This window comes from Eutrigla gurnardus, assembly GCF_963514095.1.
Source record: "Eutrigla gurnardus genome assembly, chromosome: 23".
Taxonomy (NCBI): Eukaryota; Metazoa; Chordata; class Actinopteri; order Perciformes; family Triglidae; genus Eutrigla; species Eutrigla gurnardus.
In genome coordinates this window covers 2814398-2832888 of record NC_139934.1, presented here as the reverse complement: position 1 = coordinate 2832888, position 18491 = coordinate 2814398, and the positions used below count along the sequence as shown (strand labels likewise).

General features: G+C 43.3%; 2 protein-coding genes across 2 annotated transcripts in view; both read right to left on the bottom strand.

Moving 5' to 3' along the window:
* Positions 1 to 6730: 6730 nt before the first annotated feature.
* cnpy3 (canopy FGF signaling regulator 3) lies at positions 6731 to 10145 on the bottom strand. Its single transcript, XM_084002437.1, has 6 exons — positions 9900 to 10145; positions 9335 to 9461; positions 9052 to 9148; positions 8234 to 8356; positions 8002 to 8119; positions 6731 to 7931 (listed from the first exon to the last, which is right to left on the bottom strand). Exons 1-6 carry the CDS (start codon positions 10003 to 10005, stop codon positions 7660 to 7662), a joined length of 843 nt encoding a protein of 280 aa, XP_083858563.1. The 5' UTR covers positions 10006 to 10145; the 3' UTR covers positions 6731 to 7659.
* Positions 10146 to 16326: 6181 nt separating this feature from the next.
* LOC311008632 (short transient receptor potential channel 5-like) overlaps positions 16327 to 18491 on the bottom strand; it is a gene marked incomplete at its 3' end in the record, with an annotated part of 9081 nt that continues 6916 nt past the window's right edge. Inside the window, exons 7-8 of the mRNA XM_084002400.1 lie at positions 17448 to 17537; positions 16327 to 17358 (exon numbers count right to left, since the gene is read on the bottom strand). Of these exons, the coding sequence (XP_083858526.1) occupies positions 16327 to 17358; positions 17448 to 17537 (1122 nt within the window). The remainder of the gene's footprint in view (positions 17359 to 17447; positions 17538 to 18491) is intronic.

Genomic DNA, 18491 nt, shown 5'->3' with positions numbered 1-18491 from the left:
AGAAGGAGGGAGGAGGCGCTGGGACATGAAGGGAGGTGTGATATGCCGTCCTCAGGTCTGCTCCACTATCATTTCACAGCCTAAACGTGCAAAGGTCAGCTGTTATTAATGGCGGGCCCCGAGGCGAGCGAGCGGGCGTCCGGGTATGTAAATGTGCGTGCCACAGTAAGTGTGAAGGCTCGCATGTCACACCTTTCTGCTCCAAATGCCATGTAGCCCCCCGCCATTAGTGTGGTAGCGGCATCAACCCCGCGGGGCCGGAGGCTCAGGGTGCGTCTGGAGATCTGACCCGACGCTCCCTTTACCACCTCGCAGCCACAACACGATCTGTTACGAGACGGAAATCTGCTCCGACGGAGACGCCACGGCGAGCGCCTTCAGTGAAAACATATCTACGATTTTATTATTTTCATAAATCACGTTTTCTTCTATTTTACACTCAAAATATCAAAGTCTTCTTTAATCTGCAAAATAACATGTTTGCACTCAAAATCATTTCTCAAAAACTTCCTGATTGCAACCATAGTCTGGATATAAGAGGTGGTCGTAGTCATGGTGACGTCGCCTGTACTGTGATCTGGATCCATGTGGATTCTGGTGTTAGCTTCTATAATTCAAGGTCAACTTACTGAGTCCTAAATCAAGGCCTATAAGTCCAAATTCAAGTCCTCAATCAAGGCCTATAAGTCCCAAGTCAAGTCCTTAATCAAGGCCTATAAGTCCCAAGTCAAGTCCTCAATCAAGGCCTATAAGTCCCAAGTCAAGTCCTTAATCAAGGCCTATAAGTCCCAAGTCAAGTCCTTAATCAAGGACTATAAGTCCCAACTCAAGTCCTTAATCAAGGCCTATAAGTCCCAAGTCAAGTCCTTAATCAAGGCCTATAAATCCCAAGTCAAGTCCTTAATCAAGGACTATAAGTCCCAAGTCAAGTCCTCAACCAAGGCCTATAAGTCCCAAGTCAAGCCCTTCATCAAGGCCTATAAGTCCCAACTCAAGTCCTAAATCAAGGCCTATAAGTCCCAAGTAAAGTCTAGTTTACTGAGATAATACATCGAGAGAAGTAGGCTCATTTTCACATAGACTTCTATACAATCAGAGAGGAGTTGCCCTCTGGTGGCCAGCAGAGAGGATGACAGATTTAAGGCACTTCAGCTTTGGCTTCACTGTTCAGAACGTAGTTTTATAATCTTTCATAATATAGTTTCTTCATCTTAGTGTTATAATACTACAAACTTCACAATTCCAAGCTCACCAGGTAAAAGTACAACTAAATAAAGGTGGAATACTTGGATTTAAAAAGAGGGGCCCCTCAGGATCCCAGACCCGGTCCAGGCAGCGTGCCACGTTAGAACAAGCAACTTTATTGCCGATGTGAAACAGCGATCCGAGGAGCTGCGTTGTGTTACTGGTCATGCAAACTGAACATTTCCTGCCGCCGCTGCTTTACGCCGGTGACCCAGCGGGAGGCTTTTATTGTGAAGAAGTTATAGGAAGCGCCATGTGTTTGTCATCAGGTTAGCAGAGCATTGTTAGCGGCGCCGTTCTTAAAAACAAGTCTACAAGGTCTCCAGTTTTTATCTCTCATGATGTGTTGAACATTATAAATAACATTACGAAACATGTCACTGAATATCTACATACAAGTCAGGTGATGTAGATCTAGTAGAGAATACACTAAATCACATAACTACACAGTACTATGAAGTCAAGAGATCAGCACTGCACCTTTAAAAAATAACAGCTGTTTTCTCTCAAAAAACAATCTCTGTAAAGCTTCCTGCTAATTGGTTAAATTGGATGCTGATGTCATTACAGGACGTTCTGAAGATTTATAAAGTCATCTTTTTTCTGATATTTTCCCTATAAGAAAATGTATTGTTTATTTTTTATAACACTACATTATACATTTGATTACTATTTATTACTTTCATATACATAAATACATTTTTTTAAATTCATAAACCACTATTTGTAATATTCGAAAATTAATTCAAAGAATACATTTAGTCGATTTTAAATTCTAAAAACTAAAAACCTTGGATCTGTGTAATCGCATATAAGACTTTTACAAACTATTTTATGATTTCTGGGTATATATCCTGATCCCCTGGTATGTCTGCTGTTAGTTTTGTATATGTTATATATTTACAATGCTGTTTGATTATGGTCACAAGATTTTTTTAAAGGTGTCTGAGGAAAAGCCTGAATGAGGTGATCAGCTCTTCTAGATACCTGGACAGAAATTATATGAAATAATGATGATTCCCCAAACTTAAAAAAGGACAACCAAAGCGGCGTGATGCAGAGCGGATGCGGCGCTGCACTGAGGTATTTTTGGCGGCGGCGGCTGTGTCCCAGTTGCGCCGCAGCTCCTCGGGAGGCAGGTGAAGGGTGTCTGGTGACAAAATGCCTGGTGTGTAGCCCATTTTCCCGGGTTTTGACCTTCCCTGAACACACCGCTGTGAGGAGAACGAAGACGAATTGGGGGCGTTCGAGGCTGTCCACGCGGAGAATCGTAAAAAATAAATAAATAAAAAGAGAGAAGGAACTGATGGATATTAGGCCCGGTTTCCTCTCCGGATCGGAGTAATGGAGCGTTTGAGGTCAACTCCAGGTTTTGGGATAAAACGGCGCTTTGTTGTTTAACCTGAGCGACGTGGAAACACAACACGCCGCCGCCAAAACCAAATAGAGGAAAATGGATAACGGTTAACGCAGAAACAGAGAATAGATTTGAAACTGCCTACAGCTCCGGACCTGATTGCGTTTGTTTATCCGGGTCGTCATGGGTTACAACGGGTCGTCATGGGTTACCAATCTCTCATCGTTCTCTTGTTTCTCTGCTGCATTGTAATTTTCTATCACCTCCCTCCCTCCTCCCTCCCTCTCACTGTCGTGTCACGTTCAGGTCACATCGGGAGAAACCGGCGAGCAGGATGACATTTTGCTGCTACGGCTTGGAAGTGTTGACGTGAATAACTTTGGCGATAACGTCCGAGCTAACGGTTTACGACAGAGCTTTTATTAAAAGACAGCATTATTGTGACATTGGTTAGCATCTATCAGGGAACAGATTTCTAATATTTTGAATGAAAAATGTGTTGCAAAATAAATACATCGTAACGTAAGCTAACACTTGGCATTAACCCAGTTTCTGGTAATTTTGACTAAATGAACATCACGCTGGATTGAAGAAGACTTGAAACTAGAGATTGAGACCATAAACTCATGTTTACAATGTTTACTGAGATAATACATCAAGAGAGAAGTAGGACCATTTTCTCATAGACTTCTATACAACCAGAGAGGAGTCGCCCCCTGGTGGCCAGCAGAGAGAAGTAGGACCATTTTCTCATAGACTTCTATACAACCAGAGAGGAGTCGCCCCCTGGTGGCCAGCAGAGAGAAGTAGGACCATTTTCTCATAGACTTCTATACAACCAGAGAGGAGTCGCCCCCTGGTGGCCAGCAGAGAGAATGACAGCTTTAAGGCACTTTAACTTCGGCTTCACTTCTCAGAGGTTTCAGTCAGGCAGCAGCCAATCACAACTAAATATCGGTAAGCGGTAAAGATACGGCGGAGGAGTTCATCATTTTGGTTATGATCTGTCTCACAGACTTTTTTACCTGCATTTTTATAATTATCGTTCATTTTTTAAATTTGAATAAAATAATTTCATTTGTGTTACTTTTAGCTCTGATTCACCACTCTCTGCTCTTTATGTGATTTATTTCAACTGAATAAAACTTCAGGGGAACTATTTTATTTGTTTATTATCTTCATAATAAAGCTGCTGATAGCTTCCTGCACTTGTTCTGGGAATGAAACAGGCGCTTTCAGGAAGTTTTGGGTTATTCTAAATTTGGACACCTTTTTTTATTTAAAACTGCAGACAAGTAACTGTTTCGAATACTGTATTTTAATGCTGCATGGAGAATACAGATTATGGTTTTATTCAATTAGTTGCAGAATCCGCTACAATAGTTTTTATTGTAGATAACTCAAACAGCTGCAGACTAATTCACTAGTTATTGTAGACGTGTGTCATGGCAGAGAAAAGCATGACACACACACACACAGACACAGACACACAGACACACAGACACACACGCACACACACAGACACAGACACACACACACACACACACACACGCACACACACACAGGTGGAGCAGATAATACCAGATTAAGAATGAAACGGGAGGAAGAATCAATATTTCCATTCAAACGTCTGTTTCGCTTTCGTCCAGATTAGAGGAGACTGTTCCTCTCTGCTCCGTCACCACCTGACCTCCATCTACAACTGTGTGTGTGTGTGTGTGTGTGTGTGTGTGTGTGTGTGTGTGTGTGTGTGTGTGTGTGTGTGTGTGCATGCATGAGGGACACAACATAAATGTAATTGTGCTCGTCCACATTTGGTCTCTCTGCATCCAATTTCCACGGCGTCCAAATAAACGGTCAACCCTGGAATGGCTGATAAAGAGTGTGTGTGTGTGTGTGTGTGTGTGTGTGTGAGGTGAGTGTATGTGTGTGTGAGTGTAAGTGTATGTGTGTGTGAGTGTGTGTCACAATATTTGTTCTGTGTTATTGGAGCTCTGAGGCCACAGAGTCTTCTATAAACACCCAGCTGTGAATTATTCAACAACAACAAAACACATCGAACACCAAAACACACACACACACACACACTCACACACACACACTCACACACACACACACACAAAACTGTTACTGGTATCTCAGTCCAACCACAGGACACACACACATGCGCCCACAAAAATATAAGTGTTTGGATTTGCTTGTTGAAAGAAGGCTGATTGATTGAATTCACTTCACACACACACACACACACACACACACACACACACACACACACACACACACACACACACACCATTTCATTTGTCTCTCATCTTAAGTGGATTTGGCTGCTGGTCAGTTCAGTAGAAGGTGAAATGAAACCAGGTGTGACGTCTGATGACGCGGTGACACCTACTGGTTGGTTGAGGTACTGCATGGAGTGAGGCACCAACAGGTGCAATCAAGTCTACCAGACACTTTCAGTTATTATTTATTCCATTGATCACTAAAAATGTAAATTCCATACAATTTCAGAACATAGTAAATAAAATCCATAAAGTCCCATTTACAGTTTCTGTCTCACTAAGTTTTCAAAACACCAAAGATATTTCACGTAAAAATAATCATTTTTAACACACAAAAAATGAATGAGGTGTTCAGCATTTTGTCAGATAAATATATATTTTTAAGCTCTTTTAATACATTGTCTGGTCAAATTAATGGATTATATAACTAACGGCAAATAACTTATATACATATAATAATAATAATAAACATAATAATAATAACAATAACTTTAATTTATAGAGTGCCTTTTATGAAACCCAAGAACGATTGAATATTAAATATATGATATAAATAAATAAATATATAAAAATATATTCAAGTGGAATATTAACATGACGTTTGCAGTTTAAATGGTTAATATAATTATGTATTTATTGAGGAAACATATATATTAGGATATATTGTTATAGTAAGTAGCCCAGCTGTTTATAAAGTAATGGTAGAGTCAATAAGCTGTACTTTGACTGGCTGAAGCCTAATAATAGATTTAATATTTAATTAGTATTATATATATACATTTAATATCAATATTTATAATAAACACTTATTGATATTACACATGTAATAGAGTACTTTCAACTGTGTTTTTATACTTACCGTATTAGCTTAGCCGGCCCAGCTGCTGGTCCGACGTCCTGATGCCGGAAGAGCCTCCAGGAAACCAGTACGTCACCGGGAAGCCATACGTCACCGGGAAGCCATACGTCACCGGGAAGCCATACCTCACTGGGAAGCCATTACGTCACTGGGGAAGACGTCCAGTCCTTTGGACGCGCTGTAAAAGTACGTGTATCCCGTTAACAATCCCGTCCTCCATAGATTTCTAGTTAGCTAGTTAGCTAGTTAGCCCGAGCTAGCGGAAGTAGCATCATCTCCATGACATCCTGCCCGCTTTAGCTAGCCTAACTCACTTCGGAACCAAAGCGCGGGAGCAGCTACATCCTTGAGAATAACGCAAGAACTTGAACTCTTATACTTCGCGATAACTTAATTAAAAACGTTAGCTTGACCTGAGCTAGCGGCGGATGTTCGTAGCTCAGCGCTACATGCTCGTCAGCGCATCTCCCGGGTAACTGGATAAGCCCCGCCCCCTTAACCTCCGTTTTCAAATCCCGGTCCGAGGGAGCCTGTCAATCAGCAGGTAAACCCCGCCCCCTAGGGCATCCCCTGCTTTCTTGTTATTACATGTATTTGTAACTTTTTTATTAATAAAAGCTTCTCCTTGGAAGTTTTAAATGATTATTAGTATTCTGTAACTCCTTCATGCAGGGACGCCTACTTTTTTTATGAACAAAACAATGAAACTGTGATTTAAAGGGTTGAATAATAAAACATCTAGTTTAAGGCATAAAATAAAAATAATATCCCTCTACTTTTTAATGGAACTATAAGTGTTAAATGTGAGGCATGGACAGAGGAAGTCTTGAACTGTGCTTCCATCTAGTGGCCAGAAGAGCACATTACGCCCAATGGTTACTTCACTACAGATAGATTGAAAACGTATTTATTGCTCTCTCTCTCTCTCTCTCACTATATATATATATATACTCAACTCTTCATTTTAAAATGACACTTTAAACCTTCCAGAGTGATCAAAACCTTTTATTGATCCACTGATGTGTCCGCTCAAGCAACTCCAATACAACAGAGCCAGAATAAAAATCTGTAAAAACACACACACACACACACACACACACAAACCTCCATCTTCATGGCAGTCACAACACACACTTTAAATAGCAGCACACACACACACACACAAGCCAAGACAAATCAATACATGGAAGATTTAAAAAAAGACACAAATCAGTGATATTTAAAGAGACGGTACCTCACATGTTGTATTCACTTATTAAAGGGGACGTTCACGTCAAACATTTCCAAGTATTAGAATATTAAAATATTCTCCATCTAATAATGTGTTTACAGGAAACACAATCTGAGCATTTCTAAAGGTCCCTAAAAGACGGAATTAGTATTTAAAAAAAGAAGAAACGTACAAATTCACATTCTGACGAGACATAGACTTCAATTCAACCGAGCGGAAACCAAGAAAAACTACATTTCCCTGCAGATCATCCAGGTTCGTTCCAGTGTTGATGTATATATGTATATATATATATAATATCTCTGGTCGTCATGGCGACGTCTTCAGGCTGCTCATTTAAACCCGAGAAACCTGAGAACTACAGATGTTCACGTTCCTTAAATAATATCTTCAAAAAGATAAAGGAATAAATCTCCAAATTGTTGTGTTTTTAAAATGTATTTGTATATTTGATTAATAGGCTGATTTTAATTCAAGTATTTTGTAAAAGAGGTGTTTTTGTTTAACAATCTGGATTATAACTCCGTCTGATGACTCCTCTCACAAACACACTGAACATAAAAGGAAAAGGACTTTAAAAACGTAACAGTACAAGATCCCATTTTGTCGGGAAGCTGCTTTTTCTAAGCGTTTAGTTTGAAGCGGGAGATCCAGATCCAGATCCAGATCCGGGTCCAGACCATCACAGCTCCGTCTTCTGCCCGGGCAGAGGCGACTGAGGCTGGACGTCCTCGCCGGACGCCGCTCCGCCCCCTGTCTCCACCGGAGCTCTGCTCCTCTTCTTCTTCTTCGTCGTCTTCTTCTCCTTCTTCTTCTTGGCCGTCTTCTCCCCCTCCGAGCCGCCGTCTCCCCCCTTCCCTCCCTTCTTCTTCTTCTTCGTCTTCCTCTTCTTGTCCTCCGCAACGGCCGCCGGGTCGCCCTTCTTCTTCGCCGTCCACTCCTCGTCCAGGCAGGCTGAGGAGGAGGAGGACACATGAAGGAGGTGGTGAAGGAGACAGTGAGACAGTGGAAGTGGAGGACCTACCTTTGTCCTGTCCTTTGAGGACGTGCTTCTCACACAGGAAGGTGGTGAGGTCTTCCTCCTGGCTGCCTTTGTACCAGTCCTCAATCACGTCCTCATACTTCTCTATGAGCACGTCACACTGAGACACACACACACACACACACACACAATAATTACTATTTTAAATCATAATCAAGTATTTCCGAGGACAAAACATTTAATGAAACGTTAAAAACATTTTGAGAGTTTCCACCTGTTTCTTCAGGTCGGCCACTTCGGCCGACGTCTCGTTCCAGAGCTCGAAGGGAATATCCATCACCACGTTCACGCCTTTGTTCACCAGACCGTGAAGGGTGGAGAAGGTCTCCGACATGCCCTGCAGACAGACAGGCAGGCAGACAGACAGACAGACACACAGAGCTGGTAAACGTTCCCAAAGCATCCACCACCTTCATTCTCCTGGAAGCTATTTCTGATTATTTTGCAAAATGATTAAATATTTATTTAAAATGTCTTTAAACGAAACAGGAAACTCAAAGTTTACTCTGCAAGATCGGAAATATAACAAATATTCAAGTTAAGTACCTGAAAGTCCTTCCCTAATTACAGTATGTGTATGCATACTTCCAACCAAGTATGTGTACTTGCTTACTTCCAACCAAGTATGTGTACTTGCTTACTTCCAACCAAACGTGTTCTTGCATACTTCCAACCAAGTATGTGTACTTGTTTACTTCTAACCAGGCATATGTACTTGCATACTTCCAACCAAGTGTGTGTACTTGCTTACTTCCAACCGTGTATTTGCTTACTTCCAACCAAGTATGTGTACTTGCTTAATTCCAACCAAACGTGTACTTGCTTACTTCCAACCAAGCATATGTACTTGCTTACTTCCAACCAAGCATGTGTACTTGTTTACTTCTAACCAAGCATATGCACCTGCATACTTCCAACCAAGTGTGTGTACTTGCTTACTTCCAACCAAGTATGTGTACTTAAACTAAGTGCACATGAAAGGAAGTGTACAGGGTGAAGGTTGAGTATGTAGGGAGGGGTGAGGGCTCGGACCTTGGCGAAGCGGTTGCTGCCGGTCCTCTCCTTGTGCAGGTTGTATCCCAGCAGCCTCTGGCACACGTTCTCCACCACCTCGATGAAGCGCAGGTCTCTGATGGGACAGGAAACGCATCATCATCAGTCTGCAACACTAACCACGCCCACGTCGTCTGATCCTATATCGATTGCGGCTTGAAGACGACGGCGCTTTTATCACACACCAACAGCAGCTTCCTCGTCCACCACAGGAAGTCAACCCGACCAACTTCCTGTCCCCGACACACAACAGGCCACTTACGACTTGACGTATTTGATGGGCGGCGCCCCCTTGCTGTCGATGAAGCGGTAGTTCCTGCCGATGACCTCCTTGGTCTTCCCCGTCTCATCGAACGCCGACTTCATCTCGATGCTCACGAACTTACACACTAGAGAGGGGAAGAGTTATTATTTACTGGCATAATTATATTTATATAAATGATATTAGTATTTATAATATTATTACTGTAGCTCTGTTGGATTTATTTATATTTATATATTACTTTACCGGTATGGATTTCTTCATGTGTGTCTATATGTATCATATATCATACTTCCTTACACACTTATATAAATATAGATATATGTATATACATAAATATATAGAATACATATTTTCTTTAAATGTATAATATATGTAATAAATGTATTTATTTAAAATTACTTTATAATATATATGTATATATATATATATATGTGTGTGTGTGTGTGTGTGTGTGTGTGTGTGTGTGTGTGTGTGAATGTATATATACACATACACATCTAAAATATTTGTATTTGTATGTGTACACATTTGTATTTGTATGTGTGTATTTGTGTATTCCTACCTTCACATTTGTTCGGCAGGTGAACCCAGTCGTCGTCCCCTCCGGACTTCGCGGCTCCCGCCGCCGCGATCACGAACAAACACGACACGTACGCGGCTGGAATCATCGCGTCTGGCGCGTGCAACGCTTTATCTTCGCGGTGAGATCGGCGCGTGCGTCTCCAAGAGCCCGAAAACGACGTTAATCTGCGACTTTCTACATCCTGTCCTTTCTTCACTGCGAAAAATCAAGACGCGGTCACTTCCGCTTTCGACTCGGAGCGGGGGGCCAATCAGAGCGGTGGAGGTGGCAGCAGGCTGGACCAATGAGAGGCCGCGGAGGGCCGAAGAGGGGATTTAGATTAAGAGGGGTCACTTCGCGTTTGTTCTGGGATACAGACCAGCAAGAATACTCCATTTATAATAATAATAATATTAATAATAACAATAATAATAATAACAATAATGATAATAATATTAATAATAACAACAATAATAATAACAATAATGATAATAAATTAATTAATAATAATAAAATAAAAAATAATAAAAATGACAATAATAACGATAATAATACAAATAATTATTAGTTAAATAAGAAGTTCTACTTCAGTAGACTATTCATGTATCTGTTCTACTTAAGTATTTATGTATCGCTTTATTTACTCCTCCTGACATGTTAAAACAAATATCTTTAGTTCCTAATGCTCTTTTTATAGATTCTAATTTTTATTAAAAATGAAAAGCCTTGGAAATATCCTTCGTAGGGATACTTTCTTCTTTGAGTACTTAGTATTCATTCAGAGGCAGCAAACATGACGGTTGTCCCTTTTCCACCGAGCAGCACCTCCGGTTCATAGACCATCTGTGGCTTTTTGTTACCGGCTGTTCTGTAATTTGCAGTATCGTCCAAGAGAGGGCGCCACGCGCACACTTCAAGCACAATAAGTAAACGCTGGTTATGCAATCCTGTGTGTGTGTGTGTGTGTGTGTGTGTGTGTGTGTGTGTGTGTGTGTGTGTGAGTGTGTGTGTGCGTGTGTGTTTTATATGTTAAAAAATGATTTAATATAATTTCATTAATAATGAATAATGAGAAAGACCCACATGAACAGAGATGACATGAGAAACCGTCAACAGTTGGATCTCTTTTTAAAGTTTGTACTCCCGGTAACCATGGCAACAATGCTCCGAACGCTTCCAGGGCTAAACTCGGTCGTCTCGATAACTAAAGCATGGGTAAACACGTGATTTTCTGTGTTTTTGATTTTTGTTTTATATAGAATATATTAAACGTATAGTTTTGTGTTTTTAGAATCCCGTGTTTTACGATAAAAGAAGCTTTAACGTTCTGATTTTATTTTCACGATGTTTACGATGTTTCCATCGTTTAAAAACAAGAGTGTTTAAAACAAACGTCAGCGAGGTGATTGTGTCATCGTCTCCAATACGTTAATTATTATAATACGTGTAGACCTGCTGCCTCGCCACCTGCTGGCCCGGAGTGGAACAACAGGGAACACGTTCCCGTTGTCGTGGAAACGTAGCCTGAAGAGTGTGTAGTTGTTTACAGGTACGCAGGATAAATAACCTGCATGGAGCGGTGTGTGTGTGTGTGTGTGTGTGTGTGTGTGTGTGAGAGTGTGTGTTTCTTCAGTAGTTCAATAATAGTCCAGTTTTTCTGAGAGGTGCTTCAGTTTACTGCCAAAAGGACAGCCAGCTTCCACACACACACACACACACACACACACACTCTCTCTCACACACACATACACACACACACACACACTCTCTCTCACACACACACACACACACACACACACACACACACACACACACACACACACACACTCTCTCTCACACACACACACACTCACACACAGATCGCTGTGTGTCTCATAGCAGAACTTGACACTGAGTTGGTGGAGGGGAGGTTGATGTAGAGAGAGAGAGATGAAAGCTGCCCACACAACGGGCGACCGAGGGCTTTGTTTAAAGAGAAAACCTCTCTCTCTCTCTCTCTCTCTCCTTTCAGCTGATCCTCTGAAAATAAAATATAATAATATTAATAAAGCGTTGGACCACGTAGCGGGAGGCTGAAAGGCTCGCGGTGCGTTCGCTGTAAAAACGAAGCTTTTAGCGGTTTAGAGTCCTGAACTCTGATTGGTCGCTTTGTGTTTCACATAAAACACGTTTTCTTTATAAACCTCAACATGTTCCGTCACATAATTCACGTTAAATAAAATCAGGTTCTGATCAGATCCAGTGCAAATCTTTAATCCAAAATATCTGCAAAATTGTTTTATTATTTAGTTTTCAAACAGAAGACAAAGAGGAATTAAAACGTGACGCAAAGCAGCTTTAATCTGCTGAATCTGACCTTTATTTACGTGTTTTTTTTTTTAAATGTGCAACATTTGGACCGAAACAGGAAACAGATTCACCTCAATGTGTTTACAGTCTGACACGAAACAGAACGCAAGCTTTAAAAGACGACCATCACTGGATTACTATTAATATATATATAATTAATATGCTTGAGTCACTTTCTGAAACAGGAAGTGAGGAAACAGGAAGTGAGAAAACAGAAAGTAGGCTTGTTTGGAATCAAGCATGCGCATGCATTTGCCTCGCAAAACAAGGCATTCTGGGAAAAAAACGTCACAAATGCTGGTGATAACTTCCCTTTGCGACATGTCACATGACTTTAAAAACTCGCGGTATCTCCAGGGTACCTCCCTCCGCATGCTTTTCTCTGCAGATGGTCTCAAATAAGTGCGGACATAAGACACTCCCCTCAACGTTGCCCTAGTTGGTTAGAATTATCACGTGGTATTTCCCACGTGAGAAAATTCCTCAGCCTCCGTCAACAACGGGACTTCAAATGCCTCGGCTCGAGTTCGTCAGCGACGAAGAAAGCCAGCGCCACTGGGCAGGCCATATTCTTTGTGCAAAGTCCGTGAAGTTTCCCCTGGCGCGATAGTTTTTGTTATGTATACAATTATTAATAAAGTTTAAATAAAAAAAAAAATAAAAAAAGTCCGTGAAGTGCACCTGTGTCCGACTTGACGTGGTGGGAACTTGGCGTGTTTATGACGAGTTCCGGCGGATCCTCTCAAGTCTCGTGCATGCATCGGCGCAAATGCATGCGATCCCAAACGCGCCTAGTGAGGAAACAGGAAGTGAGGAAGCAGGAAGTTGAAACAGGAAGTGAGGAAGCTGAAGCAGGAAGTGAGGAAGCAGGAAGTGAAATAAAGGAACCACAGCCAGGGATTTCTAAGGATGCCTTTATTAAAGAGTCAACAACGTGCGCTAGCCGTCCGCTTCTAGAAAAATAACACAGTCATACATTCATCCATGAGGAACGCCCAAATCATAATAATAAATCAATTAATTAATCAATGAAGAGAAACAAGGTCAGGTTGTTAAAGCTGAGAAACCCTGGAGAAGGTGGGAGGAGCCTGAATGATGTCATCTACGTGTGTGTGGCTGCGTGTGACGAGCAGCTGACAGCCCGGCGCCACCGGGGGGCGCTGCTCCTTCAAACCCTTCTAAACCCTTCAGCAACAAACGCTGCTACCCAATCACAGCGGAGGAGGGGCGGGACTAACAGCCTGATTGTGTATGTCACGTACGTGTGTCTGTACATGTGTGTGTGTGTGTGTGTGTGTACATGTGTGTGTGTCTGTACGTGTGTGTGTGTGTGTGTGTGTGTCTGTACATGTGTGTGTGTGTACATGTGTGTGTGTCGGTACGTGTGTGTGTGTGTGTGTGTCGGTACGTGTGTGTGTGTCGGTACGTGTGTGTGTGTGTGTGTACATGTGTGTGTGTCTGTACGTGTGTGTGTGTGTCTGTACATGTGTGTGTGTACATGTGTGTGTGTCGGTACGTGTGTGTGTGTGTGTCGGTACGTGTGTGTGTGTGTGTGTGTGTGTGTGTGTGTCGTCCCTTTAAAGACAGATCTTCACTGATTCTCAATTTGTTTCTCTATTGCATAGTTCGTCTTTCTACCACACACACGTACAGACACACACACACACACACACACACACACACACACACACACACACACGTACACACACACACACACGTACACACACACACACACACATACAGACACACACACACACACACACGTACAGACACACACACACACACACACACACACACACACACACACACGTACACACACACACACACGTACACACACACACACACACATACAGACACACACACACACACACACGTACAGACACACACACACACACACACACACACACACACACACACACACACACACACACACACACACTGCAGCAGGCTAAAAAGGCCCACAGGGAGATCAGGCTGGTGTTATTGATATTGATCCATCAGAGTGATTGATTATCTGTGAGGTCTGATAGTGGCCCTCCAAGTCCCATGGTGTGTGTGTGTGTGTCTTTCTACTCGATCAATATTCCTCCGTCTGCATCCCTGAGTTCATTTCCTTTTTTTTTCAAAATAAAAGCCTTCCCTCTGAGCAACAACAACAATAATAAACATGTTATTTCAGCTCCCCCGTTCTTGTGGTGATTGATGAGGTGTGTGATCGATAATAACCCCCCCCCCCCCCTATGGTTCAGTGCACGGCGTTGCTCTGCGTGGGATCTCATTATGGGGTGGTGACATGCAGGCTGGTTGCCGTGGTAACCAGGAGAATCCTGCTATCCGGTTTTATCTGCAGCCTCCGTGTGTGTACGTGTCTATGTGTGTACGTGTCTATGTGTGTACGTGTCTATGTGTGTGTGTGTGTGTGTGTGTGTGTGTGTGTGTGTACGTGCGTGTGTGTGTCTGCTGTCGGGCTGAGGAGGAAGACAGACGCTGTCGTCGTAGCAACCACGAGAACGCCGACTGTGCTCCACTTTCTGTTCACAAAACCTTAATTTATCCGATAAGAATCAGCATTGTATTCAAACATGTCGGGGGGGCAGAGCTCCTTCATGTTAAGCTCCGCCCACTTTGTTCATTCCGTGGCTCCGACCTGTTCTGGGTTTTGGGTTAAAGGTCAAAATGCGACCAAATAAAACATCCTTGTTTGGTAAAATAAATAAATAATAATTAAATTAAATAAACAACAAATTTCTCAATGAAAATGAGAAAAATTATTAAAAAAAAGATAATTTCCTTAAATTTGTGAATCATATCGCAGTCAAAATACTCAGTTAGATATAATGTAGCTTTTCTTCTACGATATTAAATATTCTTTAAAAACTTTAAAAAGTATATATCGTGCTTTAAAAACGAGTTTACAATTATCAGATTATATTCCAACTAAAACCTCGTACATTCAGCTGCTCGTCACACCAGCCGATGTGTGTGTGTGTGTGTGTGTTAATCAAACATGCATAATTCCTCTACTTTGTATATTAAGTAAAAATCCAAAAAGCCTCGGCTCATGCCGACTTGAGCGACTTCAAAAAGAGAAACAAAATAAAGAAATCATGTAATTCTGGTGAAACTTCCCTTTAAAATAGATTTCCAGGTAAAAAGGCAAAAAACTTGTCGTCCGTCGTCACATTTCCGTCCGTCGGGTTAAAGTTCGTAGGAAGAGCTGAGCGAGAAGCCGGGACGTCGGATAGAAGCAGACAGAAGTCTTAGAAATAGTCTCTTATTATTATTATTATTATTATTATTACTACTAGTAAGTGTTATTAGGGTAAAATGAAGTTCCTTGGCCCTTATTGGTGCAGAGAGAGAGAGAGAGAGCAGCCCACTGATTGGCTTACATCCACAGTTAAAGGGGAGGAGGTCGTTGCTCGGGGAGACGGGACGCATTCCATTCGGCTGTCGTTCCGCGGCGGGTCGGGTTAAAGGGAAGAAAGAAAGAGAAAGAACTTCGGACGACGTTTCCCTTCTGAAAACGTCACTTTGGCTACGTTATGATTCAGAATCATGCGTGTTTGAATCTCCCAGAGCAAAGAGGGAAAAAAGGTGCACTGTCCCTTTAAATATCCTGCCGGCATGCGAGGGGGGAGGGGGCTTAAAGACGGCAAGGAGATCCGGTGAAACGGTGAACATAGTAGTAGATAGTTAGCTCACTAGCTAGTTAGGTCGCTAGCAGGTTACTTCGGTAGACCCATCACTCTCTAGCTAGTTAGCCCAGCTAGTTAGCTCACTAGCTAGTTAGCTCGCTAGCAGGTTACTTCGGTAGACCCATCACTCTCTAGCTAGTTAGCCCAGCTAGTTAGCTCGCTAGCAGGTTACTTTGGTAGAACCATCGCTGTCTAGCTAGTTAGCTTTCTAGCTAGTTGTTATGAGCCGGATCCCTTTTTAGTCCTCCAGAACCCGAAACTGTTCCGTTCTTGAATCCCCCGGCAGGATTCTGGATCCCATCCTGCAGAATCCCAGACCAGATTCCCCTCACTCTCTCTCTCTCTCGCCTTCTGAGTGTGTTCTGGCTCGTCCCTCCCTCCTATAGCTGCGTGGTCACAGAGTCCTCTATGACCTCACAGCTGTCCTCGATGACATCATCGCAGGGTCCCACCCACCCGCCGATCATCATCAGCCCCCCTCCCCCCCCTCCCCCGTCACCCACGCCGCCGTCCTCGCCCGCCCCTCCCCCCTGGAAAACGTCCTCGCTGGAGTCCAGGAGGAGGCGCGAGCTGGACTCGGACATGTTGGAAGCACAGTGCAGGGATTGGCAGGGGCACGGCGGGGGGAGGGGCAGCGCCAGCAGCGAGTCCCGCCCGTTCGTCCTCCGCGGCGAGAACGAGGGCCGGTGGACGTCGACGTGGCGGCGGCCCACCTCGTCCAGCCGAGTCTCGCTTCTGGTCAGGTCGCCGCCGAGCCCGAAGTCGGAGTGGGCGTGGCTTCCCAGGGGGCGGAGCAAGCCGTCGGAGATGGTGTAGGAGGGCGGGACGTGTGGGGCGAGTGGCGTGGGCGGGGCTTTGCGCTTGGAGCGTGAGAACAGGTAGGAGAGGCGCTTGAAGGAGTCCGTGGTTGCCCCCGGAGACGAGAGGCGCTGCAGGCGGCTCCTCGTGCGGGCGAACGAGGAGGAGAAGGAGGAGGAGAAGGAGGGGGACGGGAGGGCGCCGGTGGACGGTGGCGGGATGGCGGTCGACTTCAGCCCGTTGCTCTTTGGTTTCCCCTCGTCTTCCTCCTCCTCCTCCCCCCATCCCACGCCCACCTCCTCCACCTCCTCCTCCTCCTCCTCGCCGCCGCCGTCCAGCCGGGTCATCCCGGAGATGGAGCGCACCAGCGCCGACACGCCGAGCGTCGGCGACGGCCTCGCCTCGTCCTCCAGCGGGGTCATGAAGCTCACGCCCTTCGACCTCTGGCCTCCGCTGCCGTCACCTGACTCGCTGTCGTCCTCGGAGCCGCCGCCGCCACCGCCGTCGTCTCGCGGCGTCTCGCTGGAGGAGGAGTAGTGTCTCCGGGGGGGGCGGCGGTTGCCGAGGAGATCCAGGACCTCGTAGCGGAAACTGGAGATGTCCTGCTTCAACTCCTGGACGAGACGGAGAGAGAAGTTTACGTTTTATTTACGTTACCATAGCAACGACCATGTGTTCACCCCCTTACAGAAACCCACCCCACCTTAAAGTTCTCCTCCGTCAGACCCTCGTCCGTCTTGGCGCTGCGTATCATGGCCGCCACGTACCTCTTCACCAGGCTCCGGATCACTTCCTGTTGGAGACAGTCGCCATGGTTACTGACACGGTGACTGACACGGTGACTGACACGGTTACTGTGGTAACGTTAACTCCTTTAGACGTGAGATTTTATTCAAGTTAAAGAAATCTGGAAATTACTTTTTTTCTGTTGTTATTATACATAAATTATGATTTTACAGTTTAACTTTTAAATGAAAATGAAATTTAAATAAAAGAAAACTTGTTCAGATAAAAAAAATTATACAAAAAATAATACATTTATAATTATAATTTTATTTTTTTAAGTTAATTATTATTAATAATATTGAATCATTATAAAAAATATATAATAAATGAATAATTATTAATGTATTAAAATACATTTATGATAATAATACAAATAATTAATAAATAAATAAAAATGCGTTTCTAAAGCCTTTAAACATTTTAACTCAGATATGATAAAGTTGATGTTTTTTTATTTGTGTTTAAACTTTAATAACTTTGTTAAGAAAACATTCTTTCATTTAATTCATATTAATTTAAGGAATCTTTTTAGGAAAACACCATTAAAATAACTGTTTTCTTTTATGGTTTTAATCCATAAAAATACATAAAAAAACAAAAACAACTTTCTCTCTTTGCTGGTTTGTGAAGAAGATTTCACACTGATGAATTTAAATGTTATTATCTCATTAAGTCATCAGCCAATGAGGTGAGTGAACCCCGTTGATGCATCAGTGGGTGGTCACACACACACACACACACACACACACACACACACACACACACACACACACACACACACACACCCTCCCACAGTCAACACCTGTGACTGCCAAGCGGGCCGGTCTGGCGAGCCGTCACTCTCCGCCTCTGCGAACAACACACAACACACAACAACACACACACACACACACACACTGTGAGCGGAGGGCAGATTCCTGCTACGATGCGGAAAAACACGGACGGCTGTGGAAGCGAAGTG

Bases quoted from the DNA above. Each gene is read 5' to 3' on its own strand.
- cnpy3 (XM_084002437.1), bottom strand. From the start codon at position 10,005: ATGATTCCAGCCGCGTACGTGTCGTGTTTGTTCGTGATCGCGGCGGCG. The intron at 8,120-8,233 runs GTGGAAACTCTC...TGTGTGTCTCAG, and splicing joins TGGCCGACCTGAAGAAACAG to TGTGACGTGCTCATAGAGAA. The intron at 7,932-8,001 runs GTAGGTCCTCCA...CCTCCTCCTCAG, and splicing joins CCTCAAAGGACAGGACAAAG to CCTGCCTGGACGAGGAGTGG.